Genomic DNA, 25475 nt, shown 5'->3' with positions numbered 1-25475 from the left:
AACAGGATTACAGCACAAGGAACTCAAGATAAGCTAATCAAGCAGAAGAAGACAGTAGACTAACAACAGCACTTAGCACAGGGCTGTATATGTGTAAAAAGGTTATGTTGATACAAATAGAATGCAAGGCAATTGAAACATCAATTAGAAATTGGTGCTAGAATCTACATGTTGGGGTTGTTGTGAAGTCTTACAAGTATTTTCAATGTTAAATTAGTGAAAGAGAAAAATGAGATACAGAGGTGGTCACAAAATATAAAACATGGATCATACAAATATATTGTAAAACTATAGCATAATCTTTTTCCTGAATAACAAATGGGAAATTTTTAATTATAATAAATAAAGTAGTTTTGTAAAGACAACACAATAATACAATATCAGAGTCCATATGGTTGGCACAGAAACACAGAGAAAATTGATCCTCTAAGAAATATTAACTGCATTCGATACTTTCTGTCTCATCAAAACATGATCCACAAATATGGCTCAATAAGAAAGTTCCAGTTAATTTTGTAATTTTGTCTGATGGACTTCTGCTCAAGTCAAAGTTCAGCCTGTTAGTCTGGTTATCTGCTGGAACGTGAGCACAGGGATCGCTCAGCTAAGAACTCATCAAATCAATATAGTTCAATAGGTTACACATGGTCATTGTATGACTATAGTACCAACGGGTAATGTAATAGTATCTGAGAACAAAAACATGAGACACAAGCAAAAATAAATGCAGATTTTAAAAATTACGTAAAGAAAAGAAAAAAAAAAGCGGGATTAATTAGGGGGAAGTAATTGATAAAAGAGCTTTTACATAAATTAGCAGTGAATTTTTAAAAGTAAGCCTGATTTATCTAATGTAACATGGAAGGAATCCCAAAGTCAGGCCTGTGTCCGTGTCTTGCTTGTTATGTGTGTTTGGACTGCTCTGGACTTACAGGATTAGTTGGAGCCAGACCCATCATTGCTTTTAGAGCACTCAGCAAATTCAACTCGCCTCTATAATTGTCGTGATGCAGTGTTGTTGATGCAGTAGGTGTCATAACTACTGCACTTCGAACAAATCTGAGATAAGATTCTTTGACTGAAATACAGAGAATTGAGATTAAAGAGATAAAAGGCACTGATCATATTTTGAAACTACTGGGTAGAAATAACTTGAATTTTTCGACAAGCATCAATAAACAAACAAATAGATGAAAATTTACTGTATGAAAAAAAATTATAGACTAAACTAACTATAGCTGCTGAGTGAAATAGGCGGTTACAGTTCAGTGTTGCTGATTTAAGAGAAAATGTGTTTTATGATTCCATATATAAGGAATATTCTAGACCAAAATATTCTAATCCTTTATGAATACCTATAATAATTGTTATGTTGAAAAACCTCAAATGTTCATATTTGTGAAACTGGAGCAAACATATGGCAGTTTTGCTTGAAAAATGACAAAACAATCAACCAATTATCAAAATAGTTTCTGATCAATTTTCTGTCAGTCAACTAATTGTTGTAGCTCTATTACCTTCTTGTTGGTAGCATTTAATGCACGGTAGTTGTTGTTTAGACTGGATTAGTTTTAGTTAGGTGGACCTAATAATATGGTGACTGAGTGTAGTTTGTGAGAGATGTGTTAATGTTCAATGTGAAACTCAATAAAGAGGAATTACAAACTTTTGTATGTGGTGTCAATTCATGAAGCATTTTCTGCCTACACACTATAATTTACAGAATGCTACAGAAAATAACCTGAAAAAAATAACTTTAATCAGTTTAGAGAGCAAAAAGTGTCCCAGCTTTCTTTTAGCTAGTCCTATAAAAGGCTCATACAACTTTTATATCTGATTTGTTAGGGAAAAATGGCTTATTGCCAGCCACTGAGATGGTAATGTTTAGTATTTGCTATAGCAAGGTAGCTATAGTCTCTAACTCACCTGGCATGTCCACCGGTATGCTGTTCAGGAGTCAAAATAGGTTCCTCACTTTTTAAACTTTTGAGTTACATAAACTTAACTTAGGTCAATAGTCACACGATGCTAAGAGAACAAGTAATATTGTGTGTTACATTGTGTTAGCTAGTCTCTACAAAGATCTTATTAGTGGGTGTTTGTTTTAAATTTGTGCGTTTTCACACTCACACTTTTTTTTAAATTGCAAAGTGTATTGTGTTTACACGAATGCTAGAGATTTCAATAGGCTATGTCTGTGCCTCGTGTAAAATAATTTCAGAGCCACAAAGACCTAATACTCATGACCAATTTACTCTGTTCATTATTTATGATCCATATTAGGGATGTGATAATGTTTAAACCTAATGTTACTACTAACTCCATCTCTGTCTCTAACTAGCTCTATTAGGTCATGAACCTAATATGTCAGGCTGAATGTGTAAGACCCATTGACAGATGAAGACTTCGAGTTCAATTTTATTTTCTTTGCTTTTTGGATGTCTGATTTAATCTTTGCAAAAACAGATTACAGTTATTAACAATCAAATTAAATCTTAAGTTTGTGATGAGTCAAATGTTATACGAGGAATTTCACTTACAGGAGGCAGACATCCTTTTAATGTCTGTTTGCTGCAGGGGTTGTATTTATTTCTTTTCACTTTAGCGATCATCAAAATGTGTAATTTTACCAGGGGTGCATAGAGAACAACCGTATCCATTATTGCATTATGGTGAATCACCACTCTTCAGCTGAAATCAGATTCAACAATAAACATTTGCTCAGTAGGCTTGTCATGACAAGAAATGGAATGCAACCATTATTATGTAGACTTGTGCTTTTCCTGCTGTGGCATGTCTGACATATGACAATCTCTTTCATTAAGAGGGGCCATTACACATTAGAACTGTAACCTCAAGAGCTCCATCATGGTCAAAGGGCTACTGTCGGGGCTAGGAAATTACGCCAACATGGAAGTGCCAAAACTGCAGTTCCTCGAATGGCCACTTGAGGCCGGCTCCAAAATCCCCCTGGACCCCCATGTAAAATGTTCAACTTCCTAGCAGAAATAAACACAGCCTGGTATAAAAAAACGGTTTTGGTCTTTACAGCTAATTTCCATCTTCATGACAACTGGGGTGAACTTTTCTATCAGTCACCCATTTAAATATACTAACTCTTAAAGTTATGCATAAGTGCTTTGAGTGACAGGTGGGTGTCGTCATAGTTGTATGCAGATAATTGAGTCACTGAACATGACCTCTCGGCCATGATTGTGGAGTTGGTGCCTTTTGGAGGATTTTTCATGCAAATATTTGTACAATAATATGGCTTGCTGAGCTGATAATGGACTAAAACAATGTGAGGAAGTCTGTGCTCCTGTTTTTTGAGATGAGTGAATTTGTACTATTATTTCAGTTATATATTATGCACTAATTAGCAAGTATCTGTGTTTGCACTCACCATACCTGGCTTTTTAGCTTAGCTTGTTAACTAGCTAATTAGCCAGCAGATTAATTAGCCTTGGCTTAGCCTTAAAGCAAAATGCCCAGCTGTGCAAGTGATGCTAACGGGAATGCATCTGCTTTCCTTTTGTAGAGGAACGTCCAGTGTATCATATGCTAAAGGAGATAAGATAGCAAGCACTGAAACACCTTTCCCAAGCAATTAGAGAATTTGACCAGTTCTTATCATGCCTGCCACTTAGATACTTCCAGATAATTTCACTCAGTTAGGAACTTTCCTAAGACCGCAGCCTGAACTTCAAAACAGTTCTTCAGAAATCTGTGGTTGACATCACAGAGGTTACATCCATCTTTATATACAGTCTATTGTAGTAGTAAGGGTAGCGCTTAACAACAGAATAAACGTGTAATGTAGTGGATGGCTGCATAGTGTATTTGAAAAACTGGGTTTTGCAGGACTTTTGGGCATACTATTGCAACAGTATTTAAACAAGAAGCTCTGTGTTGTTGTGGGTGAGACTGAATGAAGCATTACTCAATTAAGAGACAGAAATGTGTATTTGAGAGGTCTCACGTCTAGACTATACTTTCCAGGTTTGAGGAGTGGCCCTTGCCTTAGTGTTGAAAAGTTAGAATAACATTTATGCAAGCTGTTAGTAAAATTGTTGAAAACATGAAGAAAGTGAACATGTCATTAGCGAGTGACATGTTAAAATGAGAAATGTGTGAATATACTGTTGCTTGCTTGGTGTCAGAAACCGGAACAGTTTGAGTTTGAAATGTCCCCAGATGGGCAGCAGACAGTCCAGTTTCAAGAGAGAACTACATCCAGAGCCGAAGCTCTGGATGGCTCCTGCAATACCAGATCAGGCTGCAGAACAGGTGGAGTTTAATATAGTCAGGTAGTTAGATAGTTCATGTAATCTTAATTGTTGTTCCCCATCAGTTAATAAATAATTATAGCTATTTAATGATGTGTGTGATACAGGTGGTTATAAGTAAAGTAATGCTTTATACTCTGAAGGCAGGTTGTACACAAGACCTGGCATAAGTGTGTTTGTCCGTCTGTTGGCAAATGGCAGGACTTCTATATTGCATAATTGATAATAAACTCACATTAGTTGACCTAGCTTTCAGTATTTAGCTTCATCATGCATGCTGGGGCTGACTGTTAATAACTAGGTGTTTAATTTATTGCGTGACATCTCATAAGAAGAGCTGACAGTTGCTTTATAATATCACATTGCTTGTCACATTTCTGAACAGAAAAATGATTGAAATTGTTTGCATAGAGTGTAAATTGAAACCTTACCGCAAGACACATTTTATTACTCTTCAATTGCTTAAGTGCAGTGGGCAGCACCCTGAAAACATTGCCCTACATCTCACTCTCTGGTATCTTCTAGTATCTTCAGGAACTACTTGATAACATGTTCCAGTACTGTTAAGAAAAGACAATCATATATCAAAGGTTACAGTGTCTGACAATGTGCCTCAAAGGTTCAGTCAGAGGTCCAGCTGAACTAGGCTTGCCTAGTCTTGTTTTCTTATTTATTTGGAGCAAGTTGAACAAATCAAAAACTTGGTTAAGGCTTCAGCAGAATTCGCCTGGAATACATATTTTCATCAGCGGTTAAAGTAGCTGATAGGCTTTGGTAATGCTAAGTTATACAGTATGCAGAACGAAATCTGCTAATGATCAGTTATGTATTTTTTGCCCTTGTCCAAGCTCCTTTGGAAGCCTTGTTTAGGATTTTACAGAATGACATGCCACAATAAAAATAAGTGGTGATGTTTTTTTGGAACTAAAGGACCATCACGCAAGCAGCCAAATTAGGCATAGTAATTTAACCCAGTCCCCCCAGAAACACAAAATTTCCTGTTTGTTTTTTGCACTGACTGATTCACCAACATGTCCACTCTGAAAAAATAACAGTCATGTGAATAACAGCATTATAGTTTTCAAAGGAGATGTTCCAGTGACCCCCTCTGGTTGGTAGATTCATTACATTTGTATGTCTGTTGGCTCATTCATGTATCCAGTATCTACAGAGAGCAAGCTTAAGTTTCAGGCAAAGTGTGCATGCTCTGCTTTTTGGACCCCTATAACTATAAATTTTAGCCGTTAAATGTCTTTTTATTAACCACACATGGACAACAGTCAAAAGGAATAACTCAAACTAGTCAAAATATACATGTTAACAAATATCACGCATTCTAAAGCTGTACTGATAGAAACCAACAAAAAAAAAGAGGGCTTTTTGGTTTTTTTTGTGTTTTGTTTTTTAAGGTCATTTCAGTTTCAGTACTTCAGATGTAGTGATGTGTGTGCAATATCTCTTCTTTACTCACTTCACTCACCAGTCCTCATAGATAGAATCCTTGGTTAGTCGTGAAGTGGCAGTGTATAGCTAACCTGATATCCTCTGCTCAGGATGCAGGCCTATGTTTGCTTATCAAAAAACATACAGACAAGGAACAAATTAAAGTAAAGAACTACCAAACCAAGGCGTTGGGCCACCACAAGCCTAGAGAACAGCTTCTTCGGCACTGATTCTACAAGTCTCTGGAACTCTACTGAAGGGATGAACACCATTCTTCCAAAAAACATTCCTTCATTTGGTGTTTTAATGGTGGTTGAGAGCACTCTGCAATGTGTGGGTCCAAAATATATTATACGTGGTCAGTTGGGTTGAGATCTGGTGACTGTGAAGGCCTTAGAATATAATCACATTATATTCATTCTCATCAAACCATGTGACATATAGTGACCCCTCTTGCCCCATCGATGAAGGCATTGTAATCCTGGTTCTCCGCTCTATTTTATTCACTCCTCACCATTTTTCATTTTTCCTTTAAATTGTCACTTGTCTGTATGTCATAGATTAAGATAGATTTTAACTTTATTTTAAAAGAGGAAACCTTGTTTTTGGGACATATGCCTCAATAATATACAAATATATTGTCTGGGTTATACAGTTTTGCACACACCTAACTTCCTCATTGCATAGAATAAGACAAAGGCCTTTCAACCGGCTAAAATGTTTAACTTTTAACAGTTCATGCATTAGTATATTGTGGTTTATAAACATAGTAAATCTATAATTGGTTGCCAATGGATACAGAGACACGTAAGGAGTGTCTTTGGGGAAAACAAAGGACTGTTGCACAATGCTCTTCAGTAAACAGACTTTATTTCACAACATAAACCAAAAAAAAAAATTGACTTGCAACACAAAGGGTATACAGGTTCTTATATTTGATGCTGTTTAATGTAATGTATTATTATATGTTCATTAACTATTCCTCCATCTTTTTAAACAAAACTGAACAGGGTATTTTATGGTTATCTAAAGTTTTTTACATTTACTTGTTGTTTTACTTACTTGTATGTTTTGATAATACTATAGCCATTCAAAGAGTAGTACCAGTCTTAGTGGTCAAGGTGGAATCAAAGATTGATCTCCAGCTTTGTACCCTTAAATTTTACATAGGACCTGTACTCAGCAGGGGCCTGCTGCAGATAGTCAGTTACAGTATATTTAAACTGATTCACTGCAGATCTTAAAATATCCAGAATGTAATTAACCATGCTATTTATAGACTCAGTGTTCACAGCTGTGTTTGCATACTTGGTCACTGCTTTCATGATGCTTACATGTTTATCATAGAAAGCATTAATGTAGGCAGCAATGGTATCAAGCACATCTGACTTTAGGGTGTTGTCAACAAAGTCCTGAGCTTTGTCAACAAAGAATTTTAGGGTGTCACCCAGTTTATCCAGAAAAATGTCTAGACTCTCTAGGTGTTTCAAAAAATCCACAAAAGGATTAGACATAGTCCTCACTCTATCCCTAATATGGTCAGTTAATTTGGCTACAGCCATGACATCCCCAACAGGCATTGTGACTTGAATTTTACTGACCATGCCAAGCATGACGTTTAGAGCATATTCTACATTATCAGCCACCAGCTGCATTGTCTTCTCGAGTATAGTAGTAATGCTGGTCATCGTCTGATTGATCACCTCGATGAGAGTGCTCATCTTGTCAGAGCCAGGCAGTTTCACCCGTGTCTCTCTCAGAACCTTGATGGTTGCATCTATGAAAGCCTGTACAGTCCTCTGGTACTGAACAACAGTATTCCTAAATAGAATAGACACTTGGCTCATATGTGGGGCATGGTTGTTTGCAATGTTGTGGAGTTCCTCAGCATAGAAACTGATAATATTCTTCAGCTGAGCAGCATGCCCAAACAGTTGGTATTTTTCAGCAAAGCTAGACAAACAAAAGGTGATGGCAGGGATTTTTTCCTGCAGACCTCGGAGCATGATGTCTGGGGCATCCATGTTAATGGACATCCTAAGATTCATTTTATCAGCATCCTTGGCAGAAGCTCGGATAGTTAAAATCTCCACATCCTTCTCAGGTTCAGACTGTGGAAACAAAAAAAGAATTACATGTAATATATTTGATCACTTTAACTGTACAAACATAACATCAATATCCGATCCTTACAGCATAGCGACTGTAAAGTCTGGCATTCATCTGTGATGGGACCCTGCCATGAAGCTGAAGACCCAGGAAGCCAGTAGATGGAATAGAAATCGTAGCACTGATTCCATCTTTGCGGACAGCATAACGCAAGTTCATATCAGTGAAGGCAGGGCTGGCTATGTCCATATTCATTGTGAGACGGGAGTCACTGTAGAGACAAGAAGTAATGTGTCACTTTTCTGTAGTAAAGCAGGCAACTTTACACAACTATAGTTATGAATATCTTTCATCATATATTGTATTTTCCTGGACTAAACTACTACTGACTAAAATCTTTGTGTTCCACAGTTACTAGTCAGATTACAATGGTAAAATCCAAAAAATATTACACCCAATGCTTGTTTAAAGTGTTACCTCAGTGTATGGGAAAGAATGTGTTGAATGTCCATGGTCAGATCGGTATAGGTGAAAACACCCTTCCCAGTGATGCTTAGGCCACCACGTTCAAAGTTAATGGTAATGGAAGCTGTTGGAGCACATTGATTTTAGTTAAACCTTATAGCAATGCTTGCAGCAAAACTATATTTTCTATGAAAAGAAAAACTTACAGTTCAGGTCATATTCCAGAAAGACAATGACAGAGGTGGCAGAGGACTTAAAGGTGACTTTGAAGACAGGAGTGTTGCCCTCTATTTCTGCTGCCAGGTTTGTGGTGTACAGTGGGCTCACAAACTTGGCATTGGTAGAGATCTTCTGCTTGGCAGCTGTCACTTCAGCAACAGTTTTCCCCGAGATGGTGAGTTCACCCAGGCTGCTTGGCTGAGAGATATCAATCTCAATATCAGCAGTCAGAGATGTTGGTGCAAAGTCAATGGTTATGTGGGTGATGTACTTCCCATTGGTGTTGAAATTGAATAGGTTTGCCTCATTGTTGCTAGTGCATTTCAGTACTGCATACACATGTCTCAGGGACGCCTCAATAGCAAGATTCTCATTTACATCCAAGCCAATTACTTTGTTGGTGCCATAGTTAAGTTTGGCATCAGCAATAATCTTGTAGGTCGAGCGTAGACCATCGTTATTCAGGTACTGACTAACCTCATTATCAAGGACTCCCAAAACTAGATAGTCCTCAAGCACAGTGCCATCCATGTTTGCTCTGGTGGATGACTCTATGGAAATGTGCTCAAAGGTTCCCTCCAGCTTCAGACTATGGTCAGTTTCGGCCTTTCCAACAGCCTTGATCATAGGGATGTTGAAAGCAGCCTTCATCCTCAAGGTGGAGACAGCATTTGCTTTGGTTTTGGTGTCTGCAACCAAATTTTGATTCACTTCCAGATTGAGTATAGGCAGGGAAATCTTTGCAATAGTAGCCACAGAGACTGCAGGTTCAAAAGTTTCAGTACCCATACTAATGGTGCTGTCATGAGTGCCTTCAATGTGACGATTTTCAAGGGACAAGGAATTGGCCAACTTGATTCCTCTCTTGGTGGTTAGGCTGGTGGTGCCATCTAGTTTGGCTTGTAGACCCTCAAACACAGAGGCTGTGGTAGCTCCCAGACGGAACACAAGATCATCTTCAGCATACAGTCCAGCATTGACATTCAGATTGATAATGGCAGACTTATAAGACAGTTCTGTGATCAGGTTACCCACAGAGGGAATCTGGATCATACCCATCATACCAACAAGTGGGGCAGTCCGGCTTTTCTGGTAAACAATCTTGGCATCCACATCAATAGTCTGCTCAGTGGTAGTCAAAATGTGTTTCAGCCCAGTTTGGTCATACAAGTCAAGATCACTAATGGCTGGGGTACGGAAGTCAATAAATGGAATCTCAATCTCAGGAATGCTGATGGGCCTAGTCAGGAAATCAAGGTCTGCTTCTCCTTCTAAAGCAGTTAGAATGGCAGCCTCCCTCTCATTGTTCTCTACAGTGAAGTTCCAGAGCAGGTTGTACTGATTAAGACGGACTCGAGCCACTGTGTTGATATATTGTTTGTCAGGCTTGAGGGTTGCAGAGTAATCATTCTGCAGGTCAATTTTGGCAGTAAGAGCATCATTGACATTGACCTTGGTATTTACTTTATTCTGAAAGCTGAACACAGCTTCTCTGGGATGGACAACAACATCAATAGCATTGTATAAGGCTCCATTGACAATACCAACTAGATCTGTGCTCTGTGTTGCCTTCAGCTCAAGTTTCATGTCATGCAGATTGGCATTTACTGATCCCACTAAATGACTGTTTTTAATTGTAGGGCCTTCTACTTCAGAACGAACATCAAACTTGAAATAGTTGAAGATGACAAAGTCAGCACTGAGGGACTGTCTCATCTTCAAAAGTAATGTATTTGTGTCGCTATTTAAGGCCAACTTGAATATACTTGGATTGACTGTGACTTGCAGGTCACTCTTGTGGGTACTTTCACGAGAGTTGAATGTGGATGTCCCCTGGTTTCCAACAGTTATTGTAATAGATGTACCATCCTGACGGGCTACACATTTTTGTGCCACAGATGTCTCACTGGTGAGGTCCATGATAGGAAGGTTGAGCACATGTTTATAGGAAGTGTCAATAGTTGTAGATAAACCACCTTTGGTTGCTAAGAAAGCTTGATTTAAAAACTCACCATTGTAGGGTGCTGTGGTGGCCTTTATTGTGGTCTTGGCTGAGGCCTGGGTTGAGAAGTCGGAAAATGTTGCAGATGCATGGTGGTCCACTGTGAGAAAATTGTGAGTGAACTTAAGGGTCTCAGATGCAGTCAGATGATGGCGCTTGGGAACAGCAACGCGAGCAGTGGAATCAAGGTTGAAGTTCAGGATTTCAAAGCTGGTTGATGTCCCTTGGGAAGTCAGAAAAGCTGTCATTTGAGGAGTCTCATCTATGTCAAGTGAGGTTTGGACTTCAGCAGCATTTCTGATAGAGTAGACTGGGGTGTTGATTTTCATTTCATAACTCATTTTACCAAAGCCTGGAATCCCGATCTCACTAGGAATGACTGGCATCTTAAATGTTGGGAGTTGGAGAGTTTTAACAAGTTTCTCTGCTGAAATGTGAGGCAGACTGGGAAAGGAGAACTCAGGTACAGTAATCACAGGAAGTGAAAATTCCGGCACAGCAGGAAGGTAGGTCAGAGTCAGATCTCCAAACAAAGCACCCATATCAAACGTCTTCATCTCAAAGTTGAGAATGAAATCAATCAAGTCAATGATTTTTCGCTTAATGTCATTAATTGAGATAGTAGTCGCTTGCACTGTATGGAACCCCAAGACAGTGAACTCAGGGATGTCCAGCTGTGATGGGATTTCAAACTGGTGAAGATTATCCATTCTAAATGTCATGGAAGGCACAACAAGGTCAGTGAGAGGAATGGTGAAGGGTGGTATATTCAGATTGGCTTTCCTTAGTTCTGTAATGAGTCCCTCGATGATCTGCAACAGCTCACTGACAATTCTTTGTTCAGGTGCCACCTTCATAATCATGTCAACCATATTGGTGAACATGTCAGTAGCAATGGTTAGGAAATCAATATAGTACCTACTTGCCAAGTCCAGATAAGATGTCATTTCAGCATAGATATCCAGGTTTGAAATATCCTGCTTCAAATTTTCAGCGAATCCCCTCAGATTATTAAACACGATCTGATCAATGACATCCTTAACAGTTTTCATGATTTCTGAAATTTTAATTTCTCTCAGTTGTTTCATAGAACCTCTAATAGCGGATATGACAAAGTTGGCAAAATCTCTTGTTGCGTCAAGTTTCTGGGGGATTTCAAGAGTCCTGATCAGCTCATTCAGGTAAAATGTGTACTCAGCAATAATTTGATTGGCATAATCCACAAAGTCATTGTAGTTCAGTGAGTTAAGTTTTTGCACAATAGTCTCAATACACATATTCAGCTGTTGAATTATATCCTTGACTTCAGTTGATTTCAAGTAGTTGATAGCACCCTGGAAGACTTGCATGAATTTGGCAGGTATGTTGGCGTCCTTCACCATGTTGAGTATAGCACTGATGGTTTCCTCAATTCTGAACTGCTTGATGAGCTCCACAGCGTTTTCCAAGACAGCTTGAACCTTTTTGTCAGCCTCAAACTTAACAATCATTTCTCTCATCTTGGCAGAGAATGCGTTGATCTTACTTAGGATGTGGAGGTCTTGAATTATTTTCCTAACATAATCAGTTATATCCGTGAGAATGTCAGTGGGAATCTGACTAACAATGTAAGCTTTGATGGATGAAATGCCCCTCTTCAGCTTAGCTGCAAATTTCTGCATGTCAAAGGTCTCAATTATTTGTTTCATATATTTCATTATTGTTTGAAGTTTAGCCTTGATTTCATACTTGGCATCAATGTCATGCAGGAATGCAATGCTGCTGCCCTCCAGTTTTTCCAAGTCAATCAGGTGGACCATTTCTCTCATGGTATCAATTACATACACAGCCATAGCTTTTATGTCATAATCTTCATTAAAGGCATTCAGCTGTTGCTGTATATTCTGAATGAGGGTCTCAGGGAAGGTGCCACTAACAATAATCTCCTTCATCATACCAGCAAAGTGTTGGATGTAAACAGTGAGGTCAGCCAGCAGTTTTTGAATAGAATTCTCCAGGTTTCTCAAAGAGGCCTCCACATCCTCCATGGAGATAGCATATTCTTGGGTAAAATCATTGAAATACTGCTTCAGTTGATTTGCCTTACCGTCTATATTAAGTTGAGAAACAAAGTCATTCATATTCTGGGGAAGAGCTTCAAGTTTAGCCCTTATCTCCTCATTGTTGATGTAGACTTGCAGTGTCTCTGCAATACGTACAACAAAGTCCTTGACACTTTCCAGGAAAGCAGGCAGATTTTTAATAAGAGGGATCTGAATTAAGTGAATGTTTGTACTCTTGTCATACTTGAGGAAGCCAGAGATAGTGAATTCCTGGTTGTCTGTGGAGTCTGTGTTGAGTATGTTTGTGAGGATGGTGCCAGAAACCTCGATTCCAGTTCTCTCAGCAGTATTATAAACACTTACGTCCTGATTGAAGATTTGATTATTCACTTTAGACTTCATTCGGAAACTAGTCCTCTGCTCTTGTGTTGACATGAAAGTCTCCATATTGTTGTCTATAAGAGTCTGAAGGGAAAACCCATTATGTAGCTGTTGGGTTACGGATGCTCTGTATTCATGTGAGCTAGCAAAAGCCAGGGGTTGCGCTCTAAGGAGGAACTTACCATAGAGCTGGGCACTGTGCTTCCCATACATGCTGATGTCTCCATCAGCACTGAAGATGGCATCAAGGTTGAAATCAAAAGGAACAATGCTGCAGCGGATGGTGTGATCAAAGCGCACTGGCTGCGAGTTGAAATGGGCATTGCTGTCCATCCTAGCAGCAAGACCAACAACTTCAAGCTCAATGTTGTGGTTCATATGAGTTCCAAAGAGTTTTGCTGTGGTGCTACACTTTGCATTAGCAGTCATATCAGCATAATTTAATTGATAAGTGTGTTTGATCTCTTCCTCACCGTAGATGGCTTTGAGGCTTCCAGTCATGTCCATCTTGTAAAGTTCTGCCTGCAGCTGAGCCTCATTTATGAAGTTGGCAGCCAGAAGTTTCAGGTTGTTATTAACATTTGCAGAAGCAGTGTAGGGTTTCAGGGCGATGGTGATATCATGAGTGTAAGTGGCATACTCAGTTGCTTTGGCTTTAGCCTTTGAGTTAAAGTCAAGGCTAGAAAGTGTAATGATCAGAGTGTTGGCATTGTCAACCATGAGGTCATGCATTGAAGCCTTGTTTGTAATGGATAAAGTAGCTCTTGAAGCATCAAGTCCAGCATTAAAGGTGTTTTCTAGGGACAGGGGGCTCTGCAGGGTGGTTGTTCCACTTATAGTCAAACCACCCTTGTTCATCCTCAGAGTAGCCTTGTGATTGGACTCATTCTCAAGAAGCTTCATGGAGGCATCGCTGTTTACAGCCAGACCATTTGCATCAAAAGAGGTAGTCAACAGAGAGTAAATACGGTTTTCAGAGTGGTCTGCATTCGTCTCCATCCTCATGACAACTTCACCTGCACCAGCAGAAGCTTCAGCTTGGTTGCGGATCCTCATACCAAGAGCAAGGGCATTTGCATCACATTTCAGTAACAGCTTGCTGTCTTTGAAGTAAAGCTCAACAACATGTGTCAGGATGTCTTCAAAGGCATTGGTTTTGGACACAACTAAGAGTTCACCATTGGCAAGGGATGCTGCAATTGTGTTCTGGCCCCTAACAATTGTTGAGTCAATCTGAACAGTAGAATCAATCTTTGCTTCTGGTCTGAATGGGAAGATGGTAAATGACTGGGTTGAAATGGTCTTGCCATACACGGGTCCAGCCTTGAACATTCCCTCAAAGTTGTTATCAGCAGAGATTTCTTCAGTGTTGATTCCAGCCATACCTGTATGCTCTAGTGCAAAATTGAGACCTAATGGACTTGTGGCTTCAATCTTGCTGTTTGATCTCCAGTTGATTTTATCGGTGATGGTAGCATCCTCGATGATACTAACACTGGCTTCAATAAATTTATGGGCCAAAGAGCTTTTCAAATGGGCCTTTATGGAATCAGTAGTGGCCAGCATTCCCAAACCTGAATAAAACACAAAAGAAGAAAAGATGCATTGTGTGATTCATTGGCTTGTACACAATATACTGAACAGAAATGTACACAATCCACTAGTTCAGTGTAGCTTGTAGGTTTTACGAAAAGAAAATATTTCATATTCAAAATTTCTGTATGACATTCACTCTGAAATACCTTCAATCTTTATTGAAAGGATGTCAAGTGGTGAGGTTCCTTTCACATCAAACTTAGCTGAGTAGCTTGGTGTTTCCACAACATCATTGCCAGCAGCCATTGAAGCCTCCATGTCATAAAGGTTGCTCCTCATCAGAGTTGAAACCTCAGCTTTGCCAAAAAGAGGAATTGACAGAGTAAGGCTCTCAGGCACAACAAGCTCTGGGATGGGAATCTCCATGGAGACGATCTCCAGTCCAAACTGGGGTAAAGAGACACTAGGTGTGGTCAAAGCTGGTGGGAAGTTAAGCTCCTCTGTTGACTTTCCTCCAAGGGGGAGAGGGATAGCAATGGTGAAGCGTTCATTGTTGAAGTAGTAAACAGCCTTTGCCTCACTGTTAAAAACACAAAAGTAAAATGCATTAATGTTTTGGGAAAATACTCGGATAATTTAAACATTTACCATGGAGGCCATCACACTTACGTATTCAGGAACAGGGTCTCTGGCAGGGAAATCTCAGGCATATCAGGTACTCTGAAGTTCTGAATGTAAGGGAAATCAGCACCGTATTTTTCCATGTAGTTGTTTGCTGCCTACAACAAGAAAGCCAGTGTTTTATACAGTTATTTGTTCACAACTGAACAAAGAAAACCTGAACCATTGTTACTGAATCCAAGATTCATACCTCCACAAACTTCTTGAAGATGTGACGGACTTTCATGTCGGTCTGCCCAACCTGCATGTCAAGAAGTTCGTTGCCATAATTCTGAAATACGTCAGTGTTTGGCAAGATGGTGGTCTTAGTGTTCACATCAGACTTCATCTCAACCTCAATCTTGTTGGAATCTGCAACAGGAGAGATCAATTAAACTAATGTACTTTAAACACAATGGAATTTAACATTTTTTCTCAAGCAAAATAGAAGGTTTGTAACTACAAGGTTTTGGCTTTGATAACAGAAATGTTTAAAATCTTCATTTTGTCTCATTAATTATCCCCCCAAATATAGTCGACTTATATGGCCAACAGTGCCACATGATTGGTTTTTTGGTAGCATATTTGGATCCCAAATTCTAACCACATTTCTTGTAGTGTTTCATGTTTCTACATTTAGGATGTGACTCAGGTTTTTGAATTAAATGTTATGTAATAGTCCCTAAAAAGGGTACAACAGGGAAACACATTACCATATTTCATTGCAATTTTCTGCTCAGAGGTAGCGTCCATGAACTTGATTTCACTCTTAAGCTCCAATTCCAATTCTTCATCACGTTTGATGTTAGCAGTGACAGTGGCATCAGTATTGATTGAAGGGACGAGAAGCTGGACTTGCAGCATACCTTCCTTCATGGCCTTTAGACTGAAAGATGTACCAGTAAGTCAGTGTCATCTCAATGATGAGGGTGACATTCATGTATTATGTTATTTCATGAGGATTTGTGGTTGATTTCTTACTTGGCACGGCCAACCAGGGAGAGCTGAGGGATGTTCTTGTTTATAAAGTCCAGAGAGACGGAGTGAGTTCTTTTGCCCTTGGTGTTTCCATCAACAACACCCAGCCTGAGTCCAGCCTCCACATCGTAGTCAGGAATCCGGATGTCAGCTGTGATGACATTCTTCCTTCTGTTATATTTCATGATTGCTCTGGCTTCAGTGGGATCTGCACCTGTTGTTGGCCAACCAGTAGATTAATATTATACAACTCTGCTGAACTACAGCACATTTCCAAATTTTGCTAGTAATAAAATGGAAAGATTTTTCTGCACTGTACTGTACCTTCAGCCCTCAGAATGATCTTCACAGAGTCAACCTTCTGCCGGCCCTCTTCTCCCTCCCTGAGGAGCTCGTAGGCAACAGTGGCTGTGTACTCAGTGATTTCACCAGTAGGGTGGAGCTCCACAGCAAACCTATTAAGATTAATTTAACATTTCTTAGTTAGTTTATTTAATTGACTAGACCATTGTTTGGCTGTGTTTTAGAAAATCTCACTCACTTGCTGTCTCCAGTGAAGGGGAAGTAGGGGGCTGTCTCTTGAGAGAAAGCATCAATGTACTGCAGAGCTGTGCAATATTTCATTCCAGCGAAGACAGGAGTGCAGTCATTAACATCTACCTTGTCCATCACCATAGGGGGAATGGTCCTCACTTCTGATCCAGTTACTGCCACCAGTGTGTTTCTAAATTTTAAATGTAACAAAGTTCAAATGCAACTGACTGATTTTTTTGATTTTAAATGTGGAAAGGTTGATGACACAGACAAAAGACTGTTGCACGTAAACCAGTGGTTCTTAAAGTGGGGTCTAGGGACCCCAGGGGCCCTTAAGGCAGTTCTTGGGGTCCCCAGCAAAAAGGGTCCTTGATATGAAAAAGTTTCAGAACCACTAACTTAAACTATACACAAACATGGGTACTGTATCATCACTGTTGCCTTGTAAAATGTCCACTTTTTACATGTGGTTAGCTAGATTGACAACTGCATTACAACCAGTGGTCTAAAGAAGCCTCTGTTTTCATAATATCTGAAAATTCTACTTAGACTTACGTCATTTTGATGAGCTTTGTAGGCCTCATTGGTGCAGGGATGGTCAGCTTGACATTGTCACGTCCCATGGAGATCTTGGCACTGAGCCCACTCTCATGGAAAATGTTGGTGTGCATTTCTAATCCAGAGTTGACATATTCAGGGATGTGGGAGCCAACCTGAGTTACAAACTCAATGCCAGCGGAGGGCATGAAGGTAATTTCACTCTGTTTGGAAACATAGGGGAAATGTGAACAGTTGTGTTCTGTGCTCTGTATGCTGTGTAATAGAAAAAATTGATTGTTGGCATTTAAACAAATTTTTGAATAATTACCATGTCACGGGCAACCTTAAGTCCACCCTTGATACCAGGGGTGAAAGTACCAGACAGAGCAATCCTCAGAGGCACACCAGTAACAGTAGGCAGGAAGAATTCATTGTCCATGAAGATGTAGTGGGCAAAGATTGTATTGTCAGCCTTAGTCATCAAAGCCTTCATTAGCTGTGGCAGAAGAAAAAGCATAAAATAATAAATAATAATAAACAATAATAAATAACTAAATATAGAACATTTCAAAAGACAATAACAGTTTTTACATACATCGCTAGGGAACATCTTGAACATGCTGTCAATCATCATGGCAGCAGAGTAGGCCATCTCCTCCATGTCATTGGTCCTCAGATATCCCAGCTCATTTCCCAGAAGTCTCAGATAAACCATTGCCTCAGGAGACTGTGCGGCACTCAGTTCCCTCACCAGTTTGTTGAGGTTGCGTCCAATCTCCCTCATCAGGTTCTGGGATGCCTATACGTATAAATGCCCATATTGTGTTACTAAATTCATCACAATTCATCACCAAAATCCAGCCTCATAATTCCGAATAACATATTTTTCTCTGAATACCTGTCTCTTCATCCTGTCCTTCTTCATAGCAGGCAGCATATTCTGCAGGATCTCATTAACTCTGAGTGGCATGTTATCAGAGACAAAGTACATTGTCTTCAGGGCAGTGTCAGGGAAGAAGCCATTCTCTCCAAACAGGGCATCAACAGTTGGCTCAAATCCTTTGCCCTCCATACCGATCTGTAAAGGTTACAATTTTTTCACTGTCAAAACTTCTTGAAAAATTGTCTCAAAACATAATTTGAACCAAATATGTTAGAATGCTTACCTCCATCATGTCAATTTCATAGCCAAATGCCTTCAGGGTCATTTCGAGCATGAGTTCCTTGGGCAGATAGCTGGTACCCTCAAAGATCATGTTGCCCTCCACAGATCCGATCTTGTAGTTGCGAGAGAACTTGGTGGGGTCCATAATGGGTCCAATCTCATTACCCTGCAGGGCATCACGAATCTTGTGTCTCAATCTGTGGAAAAGAAAAAAAAATGTTAAAGTTAAATCAACGATGGTGTTTCAATGAGGACAACTGCGCACTATTTAGCGTATGAGGTGAAACAACAAATTAAGATACATATAAATATATATCTGCATTTGCTTTTTGCTTACTCTTGGGTTCCAGGCTCAGTTGAAGACAAGACGTTAGTAATGTGAGAGATGACAAAGCTCTTGACTTGTTTGTCCTGCTCATTGGTCAAGGCATTAGCTAGCTGGGCCAGTTCACTTGGCTTGGGGTCCTTCATAAGTACCAGATATGCAGCAATACGCTTTTGCATAGGGCTGGTGCTGTCCAAAAGCACTTGCATGAGAACCTCTCTGCCCTGTGATCAAAAGAGTTCAATACAATCAGTATCAGTAACAGTAGAAATAATGATCCAAATAAGGTGTCAGACCAATGAAATAGTATGACTTGCCTCCTCAGGGACAGGAGTCAGCCTATACACTTGGATGGCAGCCTGCTGTACAGCCAGGGAAGCAACAGGTTTGTTCACACACTGGATCACAGCAGATCTTAGTGCAGGACTAGCAGGTACCACAGCTGGAGCCATGTTTCCAATAACCTAGTGTGAAAGAACACATAAATGTTCTGCATATTTGTATTGGCAGTTATTAAAATTTTGATCAGTCGGAAAGGTTACCCACTCTCAGTGTCATGAAAGTGTTGTCCTTGTCACCAGAACAGTCACCCAACTGAGCAGCCATGAACTCAGCCACAGAGTGAATCTCAGGGATCAGTTTTCCTTCAGCTTTGTAAAACCTGTTGAAGAGAAAATAGAAAAAAAAAATCTAATTTAGCTAGAACACAATTAAGCTTTTCTTTGTGGAATGAAATGTGGTTAACTTCACTCACCTCTTGACAACATTGCTCAAGGCATACAAAATGGGTTTGCTGGACTTGTATTTGGCCATCTCGAGCATGTCGTTGATCAGGAGGGCAGAGGGATTGGACATGAGTCCCAAAGCAAAAACAGCGGCATCAACCTCGAGTGAGGAGCTCTCTAAGGTCCTGAGGATCTGCATGATGGCACTGCTGCACTCAGGGGTTCCACACTGGGCCAGAACCTGGTAGGTCAGCACACGGGACACAGCAATAGCCTCAGGAATGGCAGGACTCAGGGTCTGAGCCTTCATTCCACGGACCATGGTGACAAGCTTGTGGAAGAGGTGGGCCCTCCTCTCGCCTTCGGTCTCGGGCAGATTGGCCAGTTCTCTCAGGAGGTTCAGAGCTGCATCTTTATCCTGGACAACACTCTTGTCCTCGACAGCCTCCATGTGAAGACCCTTGACAATGTCACCTATTATAGGCAAAAAAGTTTGAAATTAGTTATTTATACATTTAGTTGTGTTTTTAATCATTTGCTGTGAAGAAAAAGAACTGTGAAGAAAAGGAGCTTACTGTGCTGAAAGACTCTTTCGTTATGAGGAGAAACTTGAACCAGAGTCAGTTGTTGCTTTCCAACATTGCTAACACCATATTCTCCCCTGTGAAGAGGCAACACAAGGTTAAAAGTACTGTGGAAATCTTTGGTAAGACATATCAGTACACGTACATAGATAATAGAACATGGTATAGAGTGCACCATAAAGTCTGACTTACTTGTGTGAGAAGGGAATGAGCATGTGGTTCTCAGTGCAGGACCCAAAGGTCATATGTTTCTTCTCATTGTCGAACTTGTAGTTGCAGGTCTGGGAGCTTCTGACCAGCTGAGCAAGAGGGTGGTGCTGAAAGACAAAGAATTCAGCTAAACTATAAGATTCTTGTTTAATGATTTTGACAACCTTGTCGGTTCTAAGGGCTGTTCTGGTTTGCTTTGTCACTACACTGCCAAGAGATTACATATACTCCAAACAGGATTAGTACTGTGTTGTAAATACCTCTGCCAAGGAGGTTATATTTTCATCCTTGTTAAAGGGGCAGATTCAGGATTTAATTTTTTTTTTTTTAATCACTTTTCTTAACCTTGCAAGATAGGGCATTTTTCATCAATATTTGGCCTTGGTGGAGGTGTGTGGTCTGCTGAGTGCCATTCTAGTTTTTATTGGATTTTGAGTCTGAGAAGCTGGGGCAATGACTTTTTTAGTGAAAATGTCATTTGTCAAAATTAGACCCACCCATATTTTTTTGGATGTCTTACCATGCCGGAGATAAGTGCCAGGGGGCTGGTGTGATCTCTCATTGGGACAAATTTGTCACATCTGGACAGATCTCTGGTAAGGCTTACGTCAGTTGCAATGTCCTCTCTGGTGTTGATGGAGTAATGGGTCTTGCACATGCCGTGGATAGTGGGCTAAAATGGGTGTGAACAGAGATATGGATTCCATTTCATTATATGTGCACTTTTTTCTGTTCTTACATGAGGAACTTGGAAGTGTATTATTTAAAAAAATAACTTTTAGGTCTTTTAAGTCTACACTAATAAGTAAAACTCTAACCATGTTCTTGTTTTTGTCTTCTTCCACCAGAGGCACAACCAAGGCAGAGATGATACCTCTCTTGACATTCAGGATGGTTGTTGTCTCACCATCCTCAGGGTACAGTTTCACATTGTACACACCCTCAACCGCAACCTTCAGAGGATACCTAAAAGACAACGTGAGAGTTTTGTCAAGTCTTTTAACAAATGTGTTTCTTTGTGTTATTTGTGTTTATGCAACAGAATGTGACACTTAGAAAACTATTGATGAAGTGTACCTCTCCATTTCAGTAGCAAAGGCGTCAGAGCTGGCAGCAGGACCGAACACAGGGTTGCCTTCTGCGTCCATGTTGGCCACCTCACTCAAGCTACAGCCAGTGGTGCGGATGATGAAACTACAAGTCTGAGGTACTTCAATTTCAACCTGTTTTACATTTCAAACATTATTTTAGTTTTTCCCTACTTGATCTAGGTTGGAAAGAAAACAATGTACATTAAACTGACTTAGGAGAAAGTAGAATGATGAAATCTAGCTGTTAAAGCACAGTGGCACGTACCTTGCAAGCGACTTTAGGTCCATTCCTGAGATATGAAGCACCATTGATAGCATTCAAGGACTCAGCTTCGTACAGGTATTCATACTTGTGGTAGGATTTGTACCTGAGGTTTACTTTTAGAGAAGATATTGATTTTAAATTAAAGTGGTCTAACAAATATGGTGTAACAAAACAACAGCTTACAGTAACATAATTAAAACGCCTAAAGGAATTTGACGTCACACTTCTGGGGAAAAATATAATACATGTGTGCTAGCATCAAAATGCATTGTACTTCTGAACTCTTAAGAAATACTGTCAGTTGTCAGTTTCTTTCAATGTTGCAGTGGAACTCCATTTACATTTCATACAGGTTGCTTAATTAACATACTGAACTTACAGGGGCAGGATGCATGCACCTCTTGGGCATCTGTAAAAGAAAAAAAAATCTTTAGAAAATTAGTTGCAAAACTTTTTCAAAAGCAACAAGATGGAAATTTAAAAAATACTTACAACTCGAGGTTAGTGTGATAAGAAATAGGGAAAGGCAGAGCTTTGAGTCCTGCATGATGGGCTCACTGCAACTCTCTCCTTTGAGCTCCTTTGGTGAGTACTCAGATGAGACTCCTCTACAACCTCCACATAGGCCTTTTATACCAAAGGTGCTCCATATGAAGAGGAGGTTGGAATTGCATACAGCACTGGACCAGCTCCAAAGTCCACTCTATTCGTATGTGTGGAGGGACAAAGGCGACTAGTTTCATAAAGCTTTCCGTCAATATGATTACCAGGTTTCAGAATTTGTGTTTTTGTGTTGAAAGGTGTGAACACATTCAAGTGGCTTTCTGCATCAGAATATTTAAAGTTACAATTAAGCAGAAGTACTTTACTTTAGGTGTAACAGAGCAATTCACATTCTAACTCTGAGTTTGTAGAATACCAGATTGTAATATAACACCAGTAATATCCTGTTCTTGAAACTTCTAGGTTTTTGAAATGTCTCACTACAGTGAATGCTAAAGAGAGACATTTGCATAGGTTTATGTCAAAATTGCATCTGCACTAGCACATGCCTATCAACTACTAAGGCAGGGGGATATGTTTTCCATTACTTGCCTGAGATACTTTACAGTTCAATAATATTATGGTTGCTGTAAAGTTACAATGTTAAATCCCAATCTTTATATAATCAACAGGCAGATTAAAGATTAAAATGTTCCCAGCATTTTTAGTTTCTCGGTTTTACTTGGTGTGTAAGGTTGAGAAGCAAACATTGCATAATCCATACCGTTAAAATGCTTATTCAAAAGCACAACCCAGAAACTGTGGAGTTGTGCCCTCTAGCTATTGATAAGGAGTTGTAACACTGAACCTGAACAGGCCGTTATCAAGCATCTTGTCAAAGGAGCATTGGACTACAGTCTCTGTCCGCTGTGTAGACATGAGCTTGCACACATTAATTTATGTTTTACATTCACTGAACTGGTTATCTCCTTTTGATAACATGCCATTATCATAACAGACCTGAGGCCATACAAAAGGTAAAATCATCTTGAAGCATATATGTTGGAATATTATCAATAATATACAAAACATGACCCAAATCCTTCAAAACTATTGCATGAAAAAAAAGGAAAAAAGTCTTGTTATTTTTCAAAAAATATTTAGCAGTTTAAAATCTAAAGGTAAACTTATTCTGGTGTGTTTAAATTATTTAAATCCTGCAAAAAATACAGAGTGAGGTAAATTTTGCCTGTATCACAAAATAGATTTTCTGTATTTCTGTTTCATCTGCACTTATCTTACTGGGCCGTGCTCAGTTGCAAAAAGTTGAGTTCATGTACTTCCATCTACCAATCAAGATCTGACATTTATATAACATTTGAATCAAAATGTTCTGATGGTTGTTGGGTTGTGTCTTTGTCGGTTGGTTAATCAAGAGACCTTAAGGTGCGCCTGAAGATGAGAAACCGACGACAGTGAAGAAAAAAACTCCCAACGCAGACTATAACAAGCCTTTATTTAGTCAGGCGTAATGGTTAAATGTCCTACCAGTTCCATCAGGACAAAGAAAGAGTGTAATGTGTCTCCTCTCTTTGCTCTGCCTAAAAGTGCCTGAAGACTTCTCTTTAATCTTTGTTGCTTATTTAATCATGAGTATGCATTATTATAGACTACTACTGTACTTGAGATTTGAAATCAAATCTTCAGGGGCTTTAAAAATAATACCCTCAGTTTATATTAGTATCAGCATCACCAGTTTGTAATTCCATTATAGACTGGAACATAAAATGTAGAACTCAATAATGATAATATTGATGTTTCAATATTAAGATATTTTTATAACCCCCAAATGACTAAATATAGCCAAAGATAAGTCTAAGGTAAGATACACTTTTTCATATTAACACTTTATAGATAGTGACCAATCATCGGTGTACAAACTGTGTGTTCAAACATTCCTAAGAGCAACAGGCAGGACTGAATTATCTGATTTGACTGCTTGTTATGTCTACTGGTCTAGAGGAGAGGGGAGTAACATAAAGCTTAATCAAGGATTCAGGGAGTCATTTTGTTTGAGTTTTCAATCTTTAATTGCCAGAATTTGAAGCATATTTTAACTTTAGGGAGAGCCCAGTCCAAAATAACAAACAAAACAATCCTTACTAAAATTATCACCACACCACAATACTAAAACTACCACAAAAGAAAGGGTTAGAGTACTAAACTTAACAAAATCACAGTTTTCCCCTACAGAGAAGGGTTAAATCATATGACAAAAAACTCAAAGTAGAGAAAGTAACTGCAATTGATAAAGAGAAATGGGAGGCACCCAACCATCAGTCTAATAAAGTTTTTCTGTTTAGTGCAACTGTTGCTGGAGTTTTGACTTCTTTGGACTTTTTTCCTGTCTCCATGCACCTTGGAAGTAGGTGAAGATGTTCAAGAAACTTTAGTGTGAACTTAGCTGATAGGACATGATTTAGATAGACATACAACTGTTTTATGTAGGCTCAGGATTGTGTTGAGGCACAGATCTGAGGAAGGCTCAAAAAAAAATTCTGCTGCATTCCAAGAGCAGAGAGGCCTCCATAATTCAAAATTATGCATTTTGGGGAAGAAGGGCCTCCCATCTCTGGAGCTCAGCCAGAGTGACCATTGGGTTCTTGGTCACCTCTCTTACCAAGGCAGTCAGCTGTAGGAGGAGTTGTGGTTGTTCCAAACTTCTTAATGTAAGAATTATGGAGGCCACTCTGCTCTTAGGGACCTTCAGTGCAGCAGAATTTTTTTCTAGCCTTCCCCCGATCTGTGCCTCAAAACAATCCTGTCTCTCAGCTCTAGGGGCAGTTTCCTCTCCCTCATGGCTTTGTTTTTGCTCTGATATGTATTGTAATATATATACAAGTGTGTACCTTTCCAAATCATGTAATATAATGTAATGACGAATATATAGTGTGACTTGATTTGACAAATTTCAGTTTACACCACTAGATGGCAATAAAGAAAGCAATTATCTAAAAACAGCAGGTAATTTACAGTTACTGCAAATAACATAACAATAACATGTTTTTGTCTTTTTATTTCATGTGATGTTCCTGGGATGAAAAAGCCAAGTTAAATTCTGGATGGAGGACAGTTCTGTAGCCCACATACCATACTGTAAGTTGTCATACGCAATGCAATTGCACATGAGCTGTATTTCATTTCAGTTCCTCTGTTGTTTTTAGTGATGGAAGCATTGGAGGTCATCAAGAAAAGACATTTAACACCTTGCACGTACACATTTAATATATATATATATGTGTGTACAGTATGTATGTACAGTGTACATTAAGGGGTAAACTGCAGCTGAACCATTTACCATTTTGAGTAAGAGAAGATGTAGTAGTTCACCCTATAGGCTTATGACCACGATAATTAGCTGTTAGCTGTCCA

At 39.4% G+C, this 25475-nt stretch overlaps 1 protein-coding gene and 1 long non-coding RNA gene across 2 annotated transcripts; one reads left to right on the top strand and one right to left on the bottom strand.

The window, feature by feature from the left end:
- Positions 1-6582: 6582 nt before the first annotated feature.
- LOC139612463 (apolipoprotein B-100-like) lies at positions 6583-22159 on the bottom strand. The gene is made up of 28 exons (XM_071468063.1): positions 22053-22159; positions 21940-21969; positions 21561-21673; positions 21282-21427; positions 21023-21170; positions 20725-20877; positions 20187-20311; positions 19986-20071; positions 19440-19884; positions 19232-19346; positions 19003-19149; positions 18698-18909; positions 18362-18557; positions 18094-18273; positions 17791-17994; positions 17524-17691; positions 17211-17416; positions 16663-16845; positions 16446-16576; positions 16125-16335; positions 15857-16029; positions 15355-15515; positions 15153-15262; positions 14690-15063; positions 8510-14521; positions 8316-8427; positions 7923-8109; positions 6583-7840 (listed from the first exon to the last, which is right to left on the bottom strand). The coding sequence occupies exons 1-28, from the start codon at positions 22105-22107 to the stop codon at positions 6857-6859; spliced, it is 11367 nt and encodes a 3788-aa protein (XP_071324164.1). The 5' UTR covers positions 22108-22159; the 3' UTR covers positions 6583-6856.
- LOC139612465 (uncharacterized) lies at positions 21052-25255 on the top strand. The gene is made up of 3 exons (XR_011686542.1): positions 21052-21182; positions 21295-21411; positions 25150-25255. It is a non-coding gene; the product is annotated as an uncharacterized lncRNA (long non-coding RNA).
- Positions 25256-25475: the final 220 nt, after the last annotated feature.

The sequence above is a fragment of the Trachinotus anak genome, unplaced genomic scaffold, assembly GCF_046630095.1.
Source record: "Trachinotus anak isolate AG129_WGS33_773 ecotype Australia unplaced genomic scaffold, CSIRO_AGI_Tana_v1 ptg000031l, whole genome shotgun sequence".
NCBI lineage: Eukaryota > Metazoa > Chordata > Actinopteri > Carangiformes > Carangidae > Trachinotus > Trachinotus anak.
This window is presented reverse-complemented; position numbering and strand designations above follow the sequence as displayed.